At 62.0% G+C, this 20,854-nt stretch overlaps 1 protein-coding gene across 18 annotated transcripts in view; it reads left to right on the forward strand.

Moving 5' to 3' along the window:
- EIF4G1 (eukaryotic translation initiation factor 4 gamma 1) overlaps positions 1-20,854 on the forward strand; it is a 46,000-nt gene continuing 25,146 nt past the window's right edge. For 6 of the 18 annotated variants that reach the window (XM_065557661.1, XM_065557663.1, XM_065557662.1 and 3 more), the window contains exons 1-8: positions 1-143; positions 10,357-10,465; positions 10,724-10,810; positions 11,341-11,373; positions 13,460-13,480; positions 14,652-14,825; positions 15,409-15,508; positions 19,995-20,107. In XM_065557661.1, the coding sequence (XP_065413733.1) occupies positions 10,391-10,465; positions 10,724-10,810; positions 11,341-11,373; positions 13,460-13,480; positions 14,652-14,825; positions 15,409-15,508; positions 19,995-20,107 (603 nt within the window). In that variant the 5' untranslated portion in view covers positions 1-143; positions 10,357-10,390. Of the gene's footprint in view, positions 144-6,949; positions 7,180-10,356; positions 10,466-10,723; positions 10,811-11,340; positions 11,374-13,459; positions 13,481-14,651; positions 14,826-15,408; positions 15,509-16,763; positions 16,889-19,184; positions 19,311-19,994; positions 20,108-20,854 lie in introns of those variants that run through there. The other 12 variants (XM_065557666.1, XM_065557669.1, XM_065557668.1 and 9 more) reach the window with 8 other exon arrangements.

A 20,854-nucleotide genomic window follows, 5' to 3' on the forward strand; every position in this document is an offset into this window, starting at 1 on the left:
CAGCTCGGCCTCAGCCGGCCCCGCCCCCTCCTCCGCCCCGTGACCGGCCTGGCCCCGCCCCTCCCCGCGGAGCGGCTCCGGAAATGGTCGTGCTGGGCTGCGCTGCGGCTGCGTCGGGCCGCTCGGACTGAAGGAGACTGAAGGTAACGGGGGCCGGGGCGGGCCGGCCGGGCGGCGCCGCCTCCCTCCGCCATGCCGGGGCGGGAGCGGGGCCCGAGCAATCCGCCGCCATCCGCCCCCGGGGGAGCCCGGCCCCGCCGCCCCAGGGCCCCGCGCCGCCCGCCCCGGCCCCGCGCCCGCCCGGCCCATGTGCGCCGGCCCGGCCACCACGTGGGGAGGGGGGTCGCTGCCCGGGCCGGCCCGGCCGCATGGAGCCCCCGGCGCCCGCGCGCGGCTTGGGGGTTGGGGGAGCGGCCCTGCGCGGGCCTAGGGCTCGGCCTAGAAGGGCAGAGACCGGGATCTCGCTCCTTCCGCCCCGGCCCCACCGGGCCCGCTGTCTCCGGCTCCGAAGGGCCTGATCCGCCGCCCGGATGTCCTCCCCCCCCCTTACACAACATATGGGGCCTGATCCCTCCCCCCAGCGATCGTCCAATTCCCCGCACCGCTTCTGTGGGGCCTGCGGGCCCCCGCCCCACCGTCCACACGCACATTCGTAGGCCCTGGTTTGCCTCCCGATCCCAAATCTCCGAAATTCCCCAATCCCCCCCCAGTATCTACACGGCCTGATTTATTTCCCTGCTGTCTATAACGCCTGATCCCAGCTGCCCCTTGGAAAGGCCCGTTGTCTATAGGGCCTGAATCGCCCCCCCCCCTTATGGTGTCTATAAGGTCTTAACGCACTTCGCCCGCTTCCCCCTTCCACCCCCGCTGCCTATAGGGCTTGAGTGCATCCATTTCCTTCCCAAATTCCTGCCGTCTATAGGCCCCGAGTGTACCTCCTGCCTCCGTGTGGTACGTATATGCCCGTATGGGATGCCACGTCTGTGTCTCCCCTCCCTCCCCAATTGCCTGGTGCGTATAATGGCCTGAGCCCCCGGCGCCCCCTCCCACCCACCCACCCACACACACAATGCCTAGCGTCTCTCTGCTATAGGGACCTGAGCGCACCCACCCACCTGACCCCTCCCCTTAAATATCCGGCGTCTATAGGGGCCTGAATGGGCCTCTCTAGCCCCCTCCCCCATCCCTGGCCACTCCCCCAATGCCTTTATCCAGGACCTAGCGACAGCCCCCACGTGCTCTCGGCTCCCCCCGTCCGTAGGCCCAGCCCCGGCCTCTCCCAAGCCGGTGTCTAGGCCCGGCCCCCACGTGTCCCCGCTGCCCGGCTTCCTTCCATCAGGCCCGGCCACGATCTGCGGCGCCGGCTCTGGCTTCCCTCCCCCCGCGTCCGTAGTGCGGAGGCGCCGGCTCCCGCTCGGGCCTCTCCCGGGAAGCGATGGCCGCCGCCGGGAGTGACACGTGTCCTTGGCAGAGGCCGCCGCCGGCCTTGGGAGCGGCGCGGGCCGGCTGGGGCCTTCCCTCGGCTCCATGCGCTGGTGCGGGGGGGGCGATCTGCGCCGCCGGCCCCAGTCCCGACCGGGGTGGGCGGCCCAGTGCTGCCCGGGCGAGTGGGAGGGGGCGCCTGTTGGGGGAGCGGGCTCTGGGGCCCCCCGAGGAGCCTGTTCTCGGGTGGGGTCCCCGTGCCCCTGGGAGGGGGGTATGTCCCCACGCCTGCTTGTTGCATATGGCAATGCAGGTTCTGGGGTCCCTCTGCCCTGGTGGTGACTGGTGAGGTGCCCACAGCTCATAGGCCTGGGTCCTACGTGCTTCTGCCTCATCTTCGCTGGGTACATCACGTTGTGCCCACTGAGCGCTCGTGAGCCATACGCAGCGCGCTGCTCCCCTAAAGTCTCTGGACAGTGGCCAGGGGGAATTCAAAGCCGGGCTTCCCCGGGGGGATATTTACCCTTCTCCTGTCTGTGTTTTGCTCCATAAACCCGGTTGTGTCTCAGATGTTTTCCTGGGCACGGGCGCGCTCCTGTATCAAAGCAGAGCGGAAAAAAAATAGGGATTCTTGCTGCCCTGCTTTCTGAACCCTTGGTTTGTGGGGTGTGCATGTTTTCCAGGGAGGGGGCAGTGTCTGAAGTTGTGAGAGGGGGATGTCCTCTGGTCTGATCTCTGCAGCTATGTATGCGGGGTAGCAGGGGCTTATTTATTCTGTGACTCTTGTGAGAACTGTCTTGGGGCTGCCACAAACACCGTTGAAGGGGACTTAATGTGAAATTGGCATTGGGGGCTCCCTGTTTACCCTCTCCATGACTCCAGGTCAAAGGGGCTCAGTTGACAAGTAAAGTCACTGCCCTGCAGCTTCTTCCTGGCTTCGGACTGGGGCACAAGGTTGGTGTGTACCGCCTGCAGGCTGAGCTCTGCCCCCCATGAGCATCTGTGGAGCCCCATGCCACTTATTGCATTTCAGTAACTGTTCTGTTACTGCTGGACCGCAATCCAGTTTCTCTCCTGCAGCTGGACTGGCCCTACAGGGCTTATGGGAGAGACAAGCACCAGAATAAAATTGGCCCCTAAAGTGGTCGTCTCTGACTCTGCTACACCCAGGGGGCGGCGCTGTAGAGTAGGGAGGGACCATTGTTCCATAGGCCTGTTCCTGACTCGCTCTGCTGGGCTCGGAGCTGCAGAAGGGGCTGCAGGGAAGAACATGGGTGAATGGTGCCCACACCCCTTCTCATCCAGAACATCCCCATCCCCCGCCCCCAATCCCGGTGTAACCTCTTCTCTAAGATGGTGGCTGTGCCGTTCCAACCCCGTTTCACTCTGGTCCAATGGGCACAGCAATGCCAGGGATGTGCTACCTGCAGGAGCAGCCCAAGCATTATCCTCTGCGAGGAACAGAGAGAGGAGACGCACATTGCTTCCTCCCCCCACCCCCAACAGTGGCTCCTGGTTCCTGCTTGTGGAGGAGCAGAGAGACACTGCGTTCATGCTAATTTGGCTCTGCTGCTCTAAGGAGCAGAGGCGGGGCCTAGATGCTGCCATCCTCCTCTGTGGGAGTCTGTTGGGGATGAGGGGCAGGGTTCCCATGCCAGTCCTCCCCTCCTCCAGTCTAGAATAAGCACAGGAAGGGTTATTCCCAAAAGCTCCCCGGGGGGAACTTGTGGTGGGCAGAGTGTGATCAGGACTCTGGGCAAACCAGCCTCTTCACAAAAGTGCTGTGGGCCTCGGTTATTTCTGCTCAAAGTCGGCACCTCCAGTGCCATGCTAGGGTGTTGGGTTCAGCACCAGTTCTTAACGTGCCCCCCCAGCTTCTCTTTGGAGGTCTCCACTCTGCTTGCTTTGGGATCTGATGCAATCCCCGCCCCTGTTGACTAGGTTAATCCTCTGCCTCTCTTCCATTATATTTCAGACATTGGGGTCATATATTAGCCACTTCAAATAGCCGGGCTGTAAACTGGAGAGCAAGCTGTTTGCCTCGATACGAATTGCATATTGGGTGGTTGTTACAAAGAAGGTTAACGCCTTCCCTCTCATCCAAGCGGCAGTAGAGCTATTTTCAGGTGAACCTAGCAGACAATTAAAATAACTACCTAAGGAGCCGGATGTTTTTCTGCCTCCCCTTAGGAAGTGATCGGCAAGCTCCAGCGATTGATCCCACGCAGGGGGTTGCTTTCTCAAATGGCTGGCTGACCTGGCTCAGGTTAGGGGAGGAGATTGGCTTATTAAGAGCTGCTGGTGGGTTGGGCACTGTATGGAGCAGGGAATTCAGCCCTGGCCTCCAGGAGTTCCCAGTCTAAATGAGACTGAGCACGCAGGGTAGCCCTGATCTAGTGGGGAGCAGAGGGTGGGGTTGGAGCAGGCAGTGGGGTGGATCTGAGCACCTGCTAATGCTAGGCAGTCCAGGAGGAGGAATGGTGTGGCTGCAGCAGCCTTGCTCCTCTCTCCTCACCCCTAGTGACTCCGGAGAAAGCAGTGATGCTCCGGTGTGGGGCATCTGTGGAAGAGATAGAAACCCTTTGTAATTCCTCATGACCCTGGTTCTCCTCTTGCCTCTCAGGCAGAGTCACTGGGGTGGGGGGCTTAAGGGCCTGGTTTAAATCTCAACCCTGCGAAAGGGCGGGAAGGTCCTGAGTAAGGGAGAACTTCTCCCAGTTCTGCCGGAGTGGGTGGGTAGGAGCCCCCTGATCAGCAAAGATTTGTGAGGACTCTGAAGAGGTGGATGCCCTGGGATCTAGCTAGTTTGTAAATATTTTGCTGTCTGTCCAATAGGGATGTAAAAGGTTAAGCGGTTAACTAGACTTACGGTCAACTGATCTTAACTGTTAACCCTGGCGGCCCTGCGCTGGCTGGGCTGCAACCCCACCCCCCACCATGCCAGGCCAGCCGGAGCGACCGCCGTTAACTGGTTAAACAATATAATTTTACTCGGTTAACTTTTTAAACTGAGATTTACATCCCTACTGTCCAGTGCTCTGCCCAGCGGGGCCCTGATCCTGCTGGGAACATGGGGGGCACTAGAGTACAACGAACCCTACCGCGGCCACGTCTAGTTCTGCCCAGGTACAGCTGGTAATGAGCCGTGGCTGGGATGCTGATCAGGCAGGGTCAACGGGGCCATGTCGCTGGGGCTGCGTCACCCTGAAGCTGGCGTGGCCCATTGTGCACAGCACTTCGCAGGCGAGTAGGACGCTGTCCTTGCCCAGAGAAGCTTGCCTTGTCATAAAATCAAGGGTTGACAAACAGTCCCACACCCCAGGCTGGGGGAGGAGAGCTTGTGGGGTGGACACCAGTTCTGCAGGCTGCTGCTTACTCTGGGGTGGATTTTGAATCTCTGTATTGATGGGGGGGGGGGTGAATGCGCTCCTCACCGGAGGAGCCAGGGGGCCTGGCTGCTAGAGCCGGCCTATTCCCTGGGCTGCCACCCTGGGTCAGTCTCAGCAGTGCCCTTTATCTGCCCCTCTGGATGGGGTTTTAACCTGCCAGGCCCAGGGGATCTGCGCCCTTGGCCCATCTTTGGGGTAGGCGAGGACAAGCTGGCAGTGTTAGGGCTTGGGCTCTTGTGGGCTGGGCTCTGGACATAACCTTTGAGGTGTTTGTTTAACGTGGAAGGCTGGTCTAATCGCTGTTGGGCTGACAGAGACCTTGAGTGGCTAAAGTCTTGGGGGGAGGGATAGCTCAGTGGTTTGAGCATTGGCCTGCTAAACCCAGGGTTGTAAGTTCAATCCTTAAGGGGGCTATTAAAGGATCTGGGGCAAAAATCTGTCTGGGGATTGCTCCTGCTTTGAGCAGGGGGTTGGACTAGATGACCTCCTGAGGTCCCTTCCAACCCTGACATTCTATGATTCTATGAAAGTTTTTGTGTGTGCGTGAGAACCTGACCAGGCCCTGAGCACAGTTCTGGTGTCTCCCTAGCATGCGGCAGGGCCCGCTGCCTGGAGACCCCTAGCTGCTCCATGAGCCTGCCTGCAGCTTGGAGCTCACACAGTGCTCCACGGGGTGGGGTCCCCAAGTGCAGAGCAGCGGGCATCCTCCTCCCACTGCCCCGACCTGGCGTTGGGAGTGGGCCCGCCAGGTTGGATTAGCATTACACAATCTAGCATCACCAGTTGCCGGGAACAGCCACTGACTGGTGCAGTGAGCTGCACCCGGGGAGGGAGGGTGGCTGAGGATTGTAAGGTGGCTTCTGGCCTCAGGGATATGGTCCTCTACTGAATGTGGGCTTTCAGGGTCCCAGGAGCCTCTCTGCTGCGGGGGAGGTGAGGTGATAGTGCCCCACGTTCCATAAATACCCAAGCCCGGGCTTAGCAAGGCCAAGGAATTTGCACCCTGGTCTGTAGGGGAGGCAGGTGTGGTTTAGAGGCCTGAGTGCGGTGGTAGGGGGTGTTCAGGCTCTCTGTCTAGTCTTGTTTCCCCACCTGTGAGATGGGAGGGTCAGGGCCACGTAAAGGCCTTGGCTACTGAAGGGTTAAGTCTCCCTGCATCTGTGGGGAGGGGCCTGCACAGTGGGGGGAGGGGGAGTGCCCATTTTGTGATTTCTTACCCCCCCTCCCCAAATGATTCTTCTTGGGGGTTTGCCTCTGGCAGATGTCTGCAGGCTGCCGCTGGGCCCCTCTGGTGAGCTAGACTCTGCCCTCCCAAGGCAGGCCCTCAGCCCCGGGGCACTTACATCTTCCCGGTGGCCTGGTCCCAGAGCTGAGGGCGGGAACCTGAGGTGGGGATGGGGGGAGTCTCCCCAGCACCATACGGAATGGTCCGGTGCCCACCCTGCTCCTGCACGGGAGGCCGTGGCATACGCAGCCCCAAATTGCATTGGGCTTTTTGCAACCCTGTCCTATTGCAAACTCCTCCCTGATGTGCTGTCCCCCTCCCCCCACTCCCCAGCTGCCCATCTCCCAGGTGGCATTGGTGCGGTTTCCTGCCCCTCTGCACCGTCCTCCCTCCTGGCTGCAGTTTGCAGCTCCCCCATTTAGTGTCACCTGCGCATTTCGGTACCGGGCTGCCTTCCAGTCCCCCCCTCCCCCCTGCAGCTCCCAAGGGAGGAGGGTGATGCTGCTGCACTGCCCCCTGTGGACCCTCCCTCTCCTCTCGGAGGGCAGAGGTGTTTTGGGGGGGGGTCCTTGGTTTGCCGGAGCAGACTGCTGGGGGGAAAAGCCTGGGTGGAGCTCTGGTGGAATCGTGCAGCGTCTGTCTGACTCCAGCCTGCGTGAGTGCCGTTGGCACAGGTGGGTGTCTGGTTGCTTTGCATGGCGAGGGGAGAGGCAGGGCAGGGAGCGCCTGGCGTGGGGCTCGGCTCCTCGCCTGCCTGCCTGCCGGGGAGCGTGTGCAGCGCGAGTGACTCATGCATGGAGACGGGTTTCTCTGACTGGTTTGGGCAGTGCCGAGGCCGCATGGCTCTGCCTGTGGGTGGGGTTTCGGATGCTCCTTGGCTCCTCAGTCTGTCTCTCCCTCTCGGTGTCTCTGCACTGCAGCAGACTGTGCGATCTGACACTGGCAGCTCCTGGCATGTTCCCGTCCTCCCTGGGGTGGGGGTGGGGGGCTCTCCCCTGCCTTGCCCATGTTTGGCTCGCCCGGCCCTCCCCATCGCTGGCGGGCAGGTTTGCAGGCTGATTTTCCTCTCTCTTGAAGTCAGTCGGATGAAAGGTCTCTACAGACCCGCTCAACCTGCCCAGGTTTTTCCCGGGCAGGGCAGGGGTGAGTATCCTCGTGTCTCCTGTGTGTGTGTCCGTGTGTGTGTGTGTGTCTCCGTGTGTGTGTCTGGGGTGGCAGTGGGGGGTTCCCTTCATGGTGCTGTAATGATCACTGTGTACATGCCAGGCTGGCCGGGTAGGGTGTTCTGACTCTCCGTGGGGAGTGGCCGGTGCTCTATCTGGCTGCAGGGTGGATCAGAGCTGTGGTGGGGAGAGGCCTGCGAGACCTGGGCTCCCCCATTCCTGGGGGGTGAGGGGTGTCACTGCACAGTCAGGAACTTCTCAGAGCTCCAAAGTCTCTCCCCCTTTCTTGAGTAACTTGCTGGTGTTATCCCAAAAGAATATTACAATTGCCCCAAGCTCGGTGTTCCCCCGGGAAGGGCTGAGAGCCTGGGTATGTGCTCCAGGCACCCTGCCAGGCTGCAGGGGAGGGGCCCAGAGCAGAGAGCCATGTCCTGGGCACTTGGCTTCCGCCCTGGAGAGGTGGAGGAGGGGAGTTAGAGAGGGTTGGTCAGTCCCATCCAGCACCCTCTTTCCTGAGGTCTCGGGTAAGATTGTTGCTGTGTCACGTTTTCCAGGGCTGCGTCCAGGCTGGGGTTGGCAGCTGCTGAGTTCTGAGCTCTGGGCACGTCCTGGGCTGGTCAGCGCTCTGGGGTGCTGGGTCAGGGTGTTTGCCAGTGGCCAGGAGGCAGCCTCTGAAATGCCAGTCCTTGGTGGGGGAGGAGGGACTGCCTGTGCCAGGGGCGTTGGACCCAGTGCTGCGTGCTACGGGGCTGAGAATGGCAGTGACCTCAGTGGGCACCTCTGCCCCTCGGAAATGGTGTGCAGATCCCCAAACCCAGGCACCCCGGGGCCACCCCCAGCCCACTCTGCAGCCAGCCTTCTCAAGTTGGCCTTGAGTGGGTTCTTGGTCACGCAGGGTGCCCATGCATGGGGCTTGGGCCTGCTCACCCACCTGCTTCTGGCCGTGCAGGTCCTGCTCCGCAGGGCTTTGGTGCTGATTCCTGGGGGAGGCTGGGCTCTTCCTGGCCCCTTTGCTCATCCTAGGCAGGCAGCAAGGACCTGGCTGCTTTTAAAAACCCCTGGACGGCAGCGGTTGAAAGGCTCCTGAAATGCAGTGGGACTCCAGGGGTCAGAGCTGAGAGCAGTGGGGAGGATGCAGGAAACGCAGGGCCCATGGACTGGGCCTGCAGCTCTTTCCCCCCTTATGTGACCCAGGCTGTTGTGGGATCCTGGCCGTGATTCCCAGGGGCGCTGGGAGAGGGGCTGGAGGTGGTGGATTTCCCCTGCGCGGAGATGGCCGCCCCCTTGTCTGCATTGGCTGTGTCTCCCCCAGGCCTGGAATGCTGACTCTGAGCATCAGGTTACAGCGAGAGCCAGGCTGTTTGTTTGGCTTGGATGGTTGGGGAAGGTTCCCTGGCAGGGCTGGCCCGGGCCGCCTGCTGCCTCTGGCTGGGCACCTTCGTGTGGCGGTGCTGGGCTCCAGCGGGATTCAATGGTCTTCTCTCTGCGCCCGGGTCTGTCACTGTGGCCTTTGCACTGTAACCAAGGGGGGGGGGGGGGAGCAGCCAGGGAGTCCTGGGGCAAGGCCTGTCAGCATCGGAGATAGGTCTGGGCTCTCCCTGCTGCTCTCCAGATCCGGCACTGAGCGAGAACGGGGCAGAGAATCTCCCCCCCTCCCCCCAGCAGACCCCTCTCTGGCTATGGGTGAGCACAGCCCTTGCTCATGGTGCCAGTCCCAGCCTTGCCCAGTAGGGAGCAGGGCAAGAACGCTGGCTATGGGGCAGCTCCCAGCAAGAATCCCTGTGATGCTGCCATGCTCTGGGGAGCCAGTTCCCAGCATGGCCTCCTTCCTCCTAGAAACATGTTTGTCTGGCCTGCGGATGCTGCAGGCAGATGGGGCAGGTAATGAGCTGGTGGGGAGCTGAGCCAGGGGGCCTGGTCTGCCCCTATTGTGTAGATGGGCCCAGGCAGGTCCCTGGAGCTGGGTTCAAGCCTAGGTCAGTGGATTCTTCACTCTTGCTGAGTTGGGGAGGCCTGGGTCCATGCGGCTCCCAACTGTCTGTGGCTAGTGGTCTCTGGAGGGAGGGGGTTGGCGTGCTGCATCCCCAAGAGAAGTTGCCACCCCCATGCCCTCTGCAAGTCTGGGGGGAACCGCCCCGGGCTCAGCCCTTGGGGTGTGTTATGGAGGGGCCCCTGCAGTGCTTGAACTGAGCACTGGGGGAGGGGGGGCTGTAGCCAGAGGGTAGGGATTCACCCAGTTTCCAGGTGTGCGGGAGTGGTGTCTCCCCCAGCTCCTAAGGACCTTAAAGCTGGGAGAGTTCTCGGCTTCCCCTCCCTGTAACCAGTGATTGTGGCCTGGTCCATTCTTGGGGGGCGGGGGGCACGCCTTGGGGCCTGTTTGGACTCTTCCCCAGGAGCTGTCTTTAATGACTCTGCTTTGGGGAAAACTCTTGGCTTTGTGGCACTTCCGACCTCCTGAAATGTTTGGCTGTTTCCGTTGGGGAGGGGGCTGCAGGGGAGCCCGTGCCTGGGAGTACAGGCTGCTCTGAGATATTCTCCTGCCCCCCCCCTTGGTTGGGGTTACCACAGGAGGGGGTGAGGGGTATTTCCAGGTACTGAGGGCACCCCGGAGCTTACTGCTGTTGGTGGGGTGTGGCCAGGGTGGGGCAGGGAGACAGGAGAACGTGAAGAAAGCAGGGAAAAGGTTGAGGGAGAAGATCAGCGGGGCTCCGGCCTCGCTGGTCTAGGGATGATCATTGGGCTGGGGTCCCCGGATTCTAGACCACCAGCGTCCCTGCTGAGTGGCACCCACTGAGCGCTCCTGCGGGGATCACTACCGGGCGCTCGCCCAGTGACTGCCTGTGCCTGGCTCCGGCTGTTTGGCCACCACAGTCCCTGGGGCAGCTCGATCTCTGCCTGAAACCCCGCTGCCAAGTTGGACTGTACTGGCTAGCTGGAGTCTGAGGCTCATTTGTCCTGGCACGCAGACCTTCGGGCCCCAGGGCAGCCTGCGTGTGCTACGGACTTGCGCAGACCCAGGCTGCAAAGTCATCAGCCAGCCCCTGCCGGAGCTGCCTTTGCCGAACTCCCTGCCCTGGGCCCAGCTCCTCTCTGCCCCGCTCACCCCAGGCTCCTTGCCCCTCTACTGAGCGTGTGCTCTTTGTTTCTCTGTCCGCAGATAGCGCGGGGATCCTTATGCAGCACCCCATGAAATGAACAAAGCCCCACAGCCCACAGGAGGAGCCCCGACAGCCCCACACCCTGCCCCTTCTCCTGGACTTCCACAGGTAGGACCCCTCTGCATTCCCCCCCGGCCCTTCTCTGAGGCTTCATCAGATGATCTCCCTGCTGACCAGTCCTGGGGTCAGGATTGGGCTTGCCAGGTGAGGGAGGCGTGCTCAGAGCCTGGAGCCCATGGGGTGCTGGGTTATTGGCAGTGCAGTGAGTGGCCCAGCGGGGAGCGCAGTGTACAGGTCCCTGGGGTGTGGCTTTGGGGAGCCCCGGTAGCTGCCGTGCCAACCTGCTCCTTCCTTGTCTCCCTGCAGTCGGCGTTTCCACCTGGTCAGACGGCACCCGTGGTTTTTAACCCGTCGCAAGCTACACAAATGAATACGCCTTCCCAGCCTCGACAGGTAAGGGGGCACTGGGGCGGGGCCGCTGGGACTCCCGCTGCCTTCTGGCCGTCAGGCTCTCTGACGGCCAGGGGTGGTTGCTGCCTCCCAGTTGCGTGGTTCTCTGGGGTGCCAGCCTGGCTGCGCTTGGGGCCTTTGATCTGCTGCCGAGCAGGTTTTGTGGTGCTGAACTGGCCCCAGCTCTGAGTCAGGCTGGAGGGCTCCAGCGTGCCAGGCGGAGGGAGGGCAGAGCTACCCGGACCCTCCTGAGCGGGGCTCTGGCCCGGCGGTGCGCACAGCCGTGCACGTGGAGGAGGTGGGGCTGGATGAACGTGTGCTCAGAGGGGGAGATGGGGACGACTGCAGGGGAGCTGTGAGGGGATGGATGGATGTCTGTCTGTCTTCCCGTCCTCCCAGCCTGCATCTCTTTCCTTGCGGAGGGGCACATGGCGCAGAGCCGCCCCCCACCCCCTCCCAGGCCTCGCAGTCTTGTCTGAACCTGAAGTGACCTTGCTTCTTCTTTCCTCTCCCCTCGCTCTTTCCTGTCTTAGTTTCCAGCAGGGCCTCGTGCTTTACACCAGCAGGTACTAACCCGCCCCTGCCCCCCTGCATGCCGTACGGCCCCCCGGGGGTGCAGCCACATGGTGTTTGTCTGGATGCTGCAAGGAAACGGCGGGGCTAGAGGAGTGGGAGGGTGCGGGCTGCACCGAGCACTGAGGAGAACTGGTTTGGGTTAACGCAAGGAGCAGGAAGGCTTGGCAAAGTCTCACGTGGTGTCTTGTGGCCCAGGACCCCTGCCACATTCTCAGGCCAGTGGTGGACTCACCACGGGGAGAGCGGGTGACTGGATTGCGCAAAGACAGCGGGGCCCGAGCGCTGGTTGAGTCGCACCAAACTCCGAGTGCGCGTGAGCCAGGAGCCCGATGCTGGGGCTCTGCAAGGCCAGACAGACAGCTGGAGTGGGGAGCCGGGAGCTTGGCTGGCCCAGTGGGCTGCTGACGCAAACAGCTCAGTGCACTGGGATCTCTGCTGGCCATGTGGGTGTCCCAGGCAGAGGAGAGGTGTCCTTGAGTAGGAGGCCATGGGAGTTTCACTGCAGCGTCTGTACCTTGACGTGAGTCCTGCATGAAGCTTGGAGCATGTGGCTGCTTCTCTGCTACCAGCCCCACAACCCTCTCTGCCTCACAAAGCTGCTTCTGTCTGTGCCTGACCTACGGGTGGTCTCGCCTTTGCTCCTCAGATGGGCTAGTCCCCTGGCAGCACCCTGAGATAGCACCGTGCTGTGCTGCTGTCGTAACCTCCGAGCAATCACCCTGTCCCTTACTAAAATGGCTCCCATGCCACGCAGCGGCTGCAGGGTGAGGTGAGCCCCGTCCCTGCTCCGCTGCCAGTGCAGCGGGGGCGGGAGAGGGCAGCAGGGATGGGCAGCTTGTTGGTAACGACTGTCCCTCTCCTGACCTTTCACCTCCCTCTGCACCCCCGGCTGTGAAGTTGGCTCTACGCCTGGTCCGACGCACTGGGGTGCACATGGGGGTTCACGGGCTGGGAAACACCCTGCTGTGGGGCCGAGCGTTCCTGTGGAGGGGAGGGAGCTGGATGGTTGGTTGGAGTTGTTTGCTGGAAGAGGTGCGCTGGCTCCTGAGTCGGGGCTGCGTGTTGGCATTTCTTTCGCACTAGCACTGCGTTGCCTGCCAGGAGGTCTATGCCCTGGAGGTACCAGCTCTGGGCTGTCTGTACTGATCAGACACAGGCCGGAGAGGATGCCAGCTCTGTACGTGCGTGCTGCTTTGTCTTGGGTCAGGCCGAGGTCCGTGGTTAAGACACGGCTTGGGCTCTGGCTGGCCTAGCAGGGCAGAGAGGCCCATTCACCACCTGCATAGTCCTGTCTCTTGATGCGTGAGTGGAGTTTGCCAGAGGGGCACCCCACAAGCTGCTGATCGTCTCTGCTTGCCCTGCCCTTTAGAGTCTGGCTGAAGGCCGGGTTGGCTTGTGCAGGTGGAGAACGCCATAGGGTCTGACAGGAGGAGGAGAAGGGAGTTCTAGCTCATGGGGATGGGCCCTGGTGCAGCTGCGGTCCTGAAGCTGAGGCCCGTCCCAGATCGGCTGGTGTCATCAGCCCCCCTTTGAACTCAGGATGGGGGCCCTTGGAATGGGCAGTCCAAGCTGTGAAACGATCCCCCCGACCCTCACGCTCTGTGTCTGGAGGCACGTTCTGGGACTGAAGGGCAGAAAGTGCCTTGGCTCACAGCATCCTGGGGAAGGGCAGGGGCAGTTGAGGGGCCACTGTGGTCCTTTTGTCCAGCTCTTGCGTATGAGGAGGGGTTAGGTCCCTGAGCCTCCTGCCAGCCCAGTGGGCCGTGGCCCTGAAGGTATCGCCTGGTGCCAGGGCTGCCTTCTCGAGCATTCGGGGGTGCAGCATCTGCGCATTGGGCTCCAAAGCCCACGAGACATGCTTGCTTTACTGTTCTCCCGCCTGGCCCTCCCCTCTGACCTTCCCTTACAGCCGGGCGGCTCTTGTACCAAAAGCCCTTTTGAGCTCCGGCTTGAGCTCCGGCTCCCCCCACAGTAGCGTTTGCTCGCCTGTCCCTGGGGTCTGGGACCTTGTGAGGCTGTGGGTAACTCCTGTCTCTTTTCTCTTCCTTCTCCCCTTGTGTGTGTGCTCGCTAACAGGGAGGATTCAGGTCTCTTCAGGTAACGCTTTTTCATTACCCCTGCTCAGGCGGTGCTCTCGGCTGGGGAGTGGGAGACAGGGCACGTGGTGTGTGTGTATGTGTGAACACTGTTACTATCTGCCATGCTTCACTCTGGTGGGGCTGTTGGTGGGACTTCAGTAACTTTCCTCCCAAGCCCAGGGGGCCTGTGACGTTACACTGGGGTCTGAAAAGGCTCAGGGCTGCTCCCACTTAAAAGGAGACCCCCTAGGAGCAAGATGCAGGGCTGGACTTTCCTGATGCACCCAGCACCCCCCACAGCAGCTGGTTAATCAGATGGTCCCTCCTTGTGCTCCCTAAGTACACAGAGCGATTCCACCCAGCTCCAGCTGGTTGCTTGGCTCCATCTGTAGGGCAGTTCGTGGAGACTACATGTCCCAGAATTCAGTGCTCTATTGCAGTCCCAGCTGCCTGGCTTCGCTCGGGCCTGTAGTCTCCACAGGCCACAGCATCTGTATTGAGGGTGCTGCGAGTGGCTGTGATCAGCTCTGTTAGACTTGTGGCCTTTGGCTGGTTGGAACTTGAGCATTGTGCTTAAGGTAAATAGGGGGAGATAGATTGTCCCACTTCCTTTGGTTCCCTACAGGTGCCATCTGTGAGTTGTAGTTTTCCACGGCTGTTAAGAAATTATGGGAATTTTTGCTTGGGGAAGGGAGCAGGGTCCAGCCCATCACCACCAGTGTCCATGGAGCTGCGCCAGCCTGGGGGACTGCACCCCTTGAGACACCCACAGCCACAGGGGCGGGAAGAGCCAGCTGGGGATTGCAGCCAACTTGTGATGGACACATATGGTAGCTTCAAAACTGTCCTGCCACCCCATGGCAGCTGGTCGTGTGTGCCACCTCTTAGCACCTGGCCACCATGTGTCAGATGGGTCCCAGAGGCACACCACAAGCTGTGTGGGGATGCCATGCCCCTGCTGTTAGTTCCTCGCACCTCCTGCCCTAGACTGCCTTTCCCATCCCAGCTGGGGGGCGAAACATTAGCTGTCTGCTTGTGGTCCCAGCTCTGGGGGTAGTGGTAGCTGCTGTCCAGCCCTCTGGATGGGGGGATGCAGAGACGGGAAGCAGCTGCCTCTGTGGGGCATGGAGCTGGGCGGTCCTGGCACCCTGCTGGGACTAACTGAGTGCCACCGTCCTTCTCTCCCAAAGCATTTCTACCAGAGCAGGGCCCAGCCTCCGACAAGTGCTTCCCGAGTGCAGAGTAACACGTCGGCCCGGCCCGGCCCGCCTGCTCATGTCTATCCAGCTGCTTCCCAGGTGATGATGATCCCCTCCCAGATTTCCTACCCTGCTTCGCAAGGAGCCTATTACATCCCAGGACAGGTGAGGGCTGCACCCGGACACCGGGTTCCTTGGGCTTCTGCTCCCTGCCGCGCAGGGCTCAAACTGTCTTTGAAATGGGGGTGTGGCGTCATCAGGACAGAATCAACCACCAGATCATCATCTTATGAGCGGGAGGGAAGGCTCTGGGGCTCCCCCATGGGAAGTCCTATGGACCCTGCCCCTCTTTCTCTGCTGCTCCATGCAGGGGGCCCAGCCCCAGGCCCTCTGGAAGCCCGTCGTGCTGCTGTTGGGGTGGAAAGGCTGGTGCTGAGTGACACCATGTGTCACCTCTGCCCCAGGAAGCCTCGAGGGCCAGGTGCGGTTGCAAGCCCTGCTCGCTGCTGGACTGGCAGGGACTGCCTGCCTGCTCCGCTGAGCCAGGTCCCATGGGGCCAGCAGCCTGATGCCAAGGCCCTCCTGCTCTGCAGCGTGCGTGCTGCCCTGCTTGCCAGCCTAACCCACGCTCTGGGTCCTGCCCTCCGTGACGGTTGCTGGGAGAGTCCCCTCAAATCTCTGTGGCGTGAAGATGTGTACTCCAGGGCCTGGCGGGCAGTAACCGGCGTGTCCTTCTCTGCCCACCCAGGGTCGCTCCACGTACGTTGTTCCAACTCAGCAGTACCCAGTCCAGCCGGGCGCCCCCAGCTTTTATCCTGGAGCCAACCCCCCGGAATTTGGCACCTACGGTAAGGGCCCCCGGGGACGCCGTTCCTCTTCCATTCAGTCTGGGGTGGGAGTTTGGGGCACCTGAAACCAAGTGCAGTCCTCCCCAAGGAACCCCCAGTTTGTGGGCTGGGAGTTTTGCCAGGCAGGCCCAGCACAGCAGCCCCTCCCTCACAGACACACCCCCTGGACACAACCCAGGCAGCTCTTGCTTGGTCTTACCTGCCCGGTGCCACTCAGGGTTGCTGGGGGTCAGAGCCCTCTGGAGCACCAGAGCTCTACCCAATGAGCTGCTCCAGGAGGCCCACTGGCTGCTCAGTGGGGCGGGATCCTCTGCCAGCAGCCTCCAGCCCTGGCCAGGAATGTCCCAAACCTGAACAACAGGACGTCACTGGTGGAGAACCAGACACAGCGTGCGATTACTCCCGTCCAGGCTCCACGGTGCCCTGTGCGGCTCTGCTGCTACTCCTCAATCCTGACCTGCAGCCCCCTTGCTCCTCCAGCCCTGGGCCCCACTGCGCCCCACGCAGCTCTGCTGATGCCCTTCGATCCCAGCGTGCAGCCCCTCTGTTGTTCCAGCCCTGGGCTTCCCACGCTCTCAGCTCTCCCAGTGCCCCTGACTCCCAGCTCTGCCGGGTTAGTTTTGTGCCGGGGATGCGCGTCCAATCGGAAGGGGGTGTGAACTGAGTTTAGAATTTCACACCTCCCTTAGCACCCCGGAGTTGGGGAATGAGAGTTTTCCCTAGAAATGGGCCTTTCCTTATTCCCGAGCTGGTCCCTACCAAAGTGTGTGTGTGTGGGGGGGGTTGGCGTTGTTCTGCAGGAGGGGGGCACTGCCAGAGGGTAGGAGAGATGTGAGCATAGGGCTGAAATGAGGGGGCGGAACGTTGAGGCTGGCCCACCCCATTAGGGCCCCCTGGCCGCCCACCCCCAGCGAGGGCAGCTTAATGTTTAACTGTCCTGGCAGAGAGGCCGGGCAGACTTTAGCCCCAGCCTGCCCTTTGGTCGCTGCAGAAGGAAACAGGCAGCAGCAGCCCCGGAGTCAGCTGTTCCCTAAATAAACACGGGCCCCTGTCCCCGGAGCGTGGCCAAGCCGAGGGCTCAAGGGGGAGTATGGAAGGGGGCTCCCATGTGCCCCCCTCCTTGCATTGGCTCCTCAGTCCCCCTTCCCAGGTTGCCCTTCCTTGGAGTGGAGCGGTGGGTTTGTGCAGCCAGCCGCCCCTCCCCTCCCCCGCGCTGCGCTCACATGGCCGGCAGGCCTGTGACTATATTTAGTCTGGATCCATCCCGGGCGGGCGGCTCTGCAGACACAGCAATGTGAGCCGCTGGGCCCTGCGTCCCATCCCGTCCCCGGCAGCGGCCGCCTCTGGACACAGCACCAAAACGAGCTCCCCCTGAGACGGGTAGGTGCAGCCCCTGCTCCCCGCCTGGGATTCAGTATCTTGGAGAGAGCCAGACACCGAGGCTTGCTGGCCTGGGCGCCGCTAATCTCCAGGCTAGGCCCGTCTGTGTCTCATCCCCAGCTTGGGGGTGGGGTAGCCAAAGGGCCCAGCATCTCTTGACCACATGCTCTTGTGTAACAGCAGCTCGTCAGCAGTGGCATCTGCAGCCTTGTGGGTGAGTCATGGCAGGCCGGCTGGGCTGCTGCGGCCAGGCGCTGGCCGGGTGTGAAGAGGGCACGGAGCCCCTAGATGGAGATACAGGGCAGGTGACTCATCAGTGTCTCATCTCCCTAAAGCAGCAGGCCGGTGGGAGTGGCAGCTTCCTGCCCGAGGCCCAGGACTGAGGTGCAAAAGGGAGCTGTGGGTCAGGGTTGAGGGGCATGAGCAGAGCTGTGGAGGGAAGGGGTCTGGGCTATAGGTATTGGCAGACTTGTGTGGTAGGAGCTGCATCGCTCTGCCCCGTGGCTGCTTCTCACCGGTGCACAAGGCCTCCAGAGTCACTAGTAAATGTCCATCCTGGGAGGCGGCTGGCTGCACGTGCCAGAGGAGGGACCTGGCACGCCGGCTTCCCAGCCCCTTGCTGCTTCCTGTCAAAGCATCATCATTCGGCGCCCTCGGCAAGGATCCCTCTTGGTGGTCACCAGCCATCAGAAAGGTTTTCTAAGGACCTGGCTTCTAGGAGCCCGTCTGGCCACAAATGCTGTGGGAGGCTGAGCTGCGGTGGGGGAGAGGGAGGGTGGCTGGCTAAACTCTATTTGGAAACTACACTTCCCAGCATCCTCTCTGGCTGGCAATTGTACCTCTCCCTCCATCTTGTTCTGAGCCTCCTGGTGTTGCATACCAGGGCTCCTGGTCTCCACCAGCTGCCAACCCTGGCAAAGATGAGGGCAGTGAGGTGTGGTTCCTGGGCTGTCTGGCTCCCAGAAAGCGAGGCTGGGGAAAAGCTCCAAGGGGCCTGTAAGGACCAGGGCTGGCTTGAACCTGCAGCTTTGAGCTGGTGTCGGGAGCTTCAGATGGGAGGGGCTCTTGTTCCCTTGCTGAGCCCCTGCAAGCACTTGCTGGGGGCTCTGTCCCTGTCTGGGGAAGGGCAGCCTGGTGGCTCATCACAGGACCAGGAGTCAGGAGATCTGGCCTCTGTTTCCAGCACTGCCACTGACTCACTGGGTGATCTTGGGCAAGTCACTTCCCCTCCTTTGTCAGTTTCCCAGGCCCTCGAGCCCTAGGAAGGACCACGTGTTCCTACGGATGGAGGAACTTTGGGTTATTGCCCTCCCCACCCTGGCCAGCTAGCAGGACAGTTCCTGGCTAGCCAGCCTGAACTCCCCACGCTTGGTCTGCCCCGTTGCTGCTTCCTAGCCTGAGCCGCGAGTGCCCCGCTGGGGTGTGTGGGTGGCCAGTGGGGTGGGACAGGCCCTCGCCCTTGGTGTGGAGATCTGGAGCCTCCAGGGGGTTAGGGGCCCAGGAAAGTGCTGGATTTGGGAGGAGGCCAGGCTCCCACCTGTTACTGTCTCTCCCTCCCCATGCTGGCGTCCATCTCACGGTCGCCTGCCCCGCTGGGGGAGTGTGGGGGGCATCTGTCTGGCCCGTCGTTCAGGGAAGGCTGGCTGCTGTCAGAACTCAGGCCAGAGGCTGACACTCTTCTTCCTTGGGCGCCCTCCTGTGCCCAGGTCATGCTCTTGTGTGCCACGGGGACCTTATCCCTGGGCCTGGCCCCCCCATTGGTGATCTGGGCAGAGACAGGGTCTCTGCAGAGAGCTGATTCCCAGTCCTGGTTCTGAGACAGACCAGATCTGACTTGCGCTGCCTGACTTCAGAGTCACCCTGGCTCTGAGCCGCCGGCCCAGGCTGCTGGCTCCTTGCCCCGCATCACTGTTCCTGGGGCTCTTGGTTGCCCTGTTCTGTCCTGGTTTGGCTGAGTCTGCTCAGCATCTGCAGCTGGGGGTCATGGGACCTTGCAGCAGCCATGGAATTGGGGGACCCCAGGCATGTTGCCCTGGTTGTGACCCTGGCTCAGCCCAAGGGGGTCAGGCTACTGTCTGGTGCTGTAGTCCAGCTGTGTGGGGCCGGGATGCTGGCCGGCCTAACAGCCATGGGTCTGATATGGGGCCTGAGCCCCAGCTCTCCAGCCATCTGGGATTGTGGGTGTGAGCAGAGTGGGCTGGCAGCTCTGGTTCTTACACACTTCTCTGCGGAGCTGGGGCGGGTGCAGTCTGGTGTGAGGGAGATAAGGCCGGGGAGCTGCTGCCGCCGAGCTGGGGCACAAGGAAGGCAGCTGCAGGAGGAGACACCTGAACCCCAGCGCTTGCTTGGGTCATCCTGTCTCTCCGGATGGGGCATGGACTCCACACACACACACAGGCTTCCTCTTCTGCCCACCTGATAGGTTTGGAAGGGGGCTGGGTGCGAGTTTGAGCTGTCCTGTAGCATTCTGGGAAGTGTAGCTGGGCCTGGAGTAGGGATTTCTCGCCAGGCTTCATCTGCCAGCTCCGGCGGCAACCTAGGTAGCAAGTTTAACTCCTGCCTGCCAGTGGGATGGCTTCCCTTGCCTTGCCGCCAGGTAGGGGTGGGCGTGGGGCTGGCTAGCCCTCCGCAGCAGGAGGCTAGACGTGGGGGCAGCTCAGCTACGCCCTGCATCACGGGGAAGGAATTCTGGGAAGGGCTGGTTGGTCCTGTTGTTCAGGTTTGGGACATTCCTGGCCAGGGCTGGAGACTGCTGGGAGAGGATCCCGCCCCACTGAGCAGCCCGTGGGCCTCCTGTGTTTATGGGCGCAGCAGCTCATCGGGTAGTGCTCTGGTGCTCCAGAGAGCTCTGACCCCCAGCAACCCTGAGTGGCACTGGGCAGGAAAGGCCAAACAAGAGCTGCCTGGGTTGTGTCCAGGGGGTGTCTCTGTGAGGGAGGGGCTGCTGTGCTGGGGCTGCCTGGCAAAATTCCCGGCCCACGAACTGGGGGTTCCTTGGGGGGAACGGCACTTGGTGTCGGGTGGCTCCAGGCTGTTAGTGCTGGCTGCTGCCTGGTGCAATGGGGATTGGACCACCCAGTTCCTCTGACTGACTCTCCTTTCCCAGCTGGTGCCTATTACCCTGCTCAGGGGGTGCAGCAGTTCCCAGCCGGGGTCCCCACTGCCCAGGTCATGATGAACCAGCAGCCGCCCATCCCGACAAAGCGAGAACGCAAGACGGTAAGGAGGGGAAGGGGAAGGGGGCCGGGTTCTTGCGCTGCCTCCCCCCAGGAGCCCTGTGCTGGTGACTCCCAGCGGTGAGGGATGGAGCCTGTTGTGGGGTGCCTGAGAATGGCTCAAGGCTGGTTGCCTCCCCGCCCCCCCAGCTGAAAATGCTTCCTCTGCGGGGAGTGAGGGGCCAGAACCCAGCTCCATGCAAGGCCGTTTGGCCAGGCCTTACACACCCCACTAAGCAGGGAGCGGGCGGGACTGTGGGTGGGGGTGAGGCGGGCCATGCGTGGCTGTGTACAGGGGGCGGCGGTGGTGAGGAGAGGGAGTGCGTGGCTGGCTCCCGGTTGTGTCTGCAGAGTCAGGCCCGACCTTCCCTGTCCTCCCTGGTGGGGAGAACATGCTGTGTCACGGCGGCTGCGGCTGGGGGTGGGTGCTGCAGTTGCCAGCCGGTGCCTGCAGTAATGCTGTTGCTCAGAGGTTTGGCACAGGATCTATTTATAGCATTAAGCCGCCCTCTGCGAGCGCTGCAGCTTGGGTCTGCCAGGGCCCCTTCCGGGGGGGCAGATCCCCCCCGGGCTCCACCCTGGCTCATGTGGGGACGTGTTCCTGAATGGCGTGTAATTCAAACCCTCTGCCACCTCGTTTCCCCTGGCCCGGGCTGCCTGGGCAGCTGGGCACCTGCGCTGCTGTCGAGTGGGACGTATGTGGGGATCCTGGTTTGCCGGGAGCCCCATCTGCCCAGGCTGTGCACCGTGC

Source organism: Chrysemys picta, chromosome 9, assembly GCF_011386835.1.
Source record: "Chrysemys picta bellii isolate R12L10 chromosome 9, ASM1138683v2, whole genome shotgun sequence".
NCBI lineage: Eukaryota > Metazoa > Chordata > Testudines > Emydidae > Chrysemys > Chrysemys picta.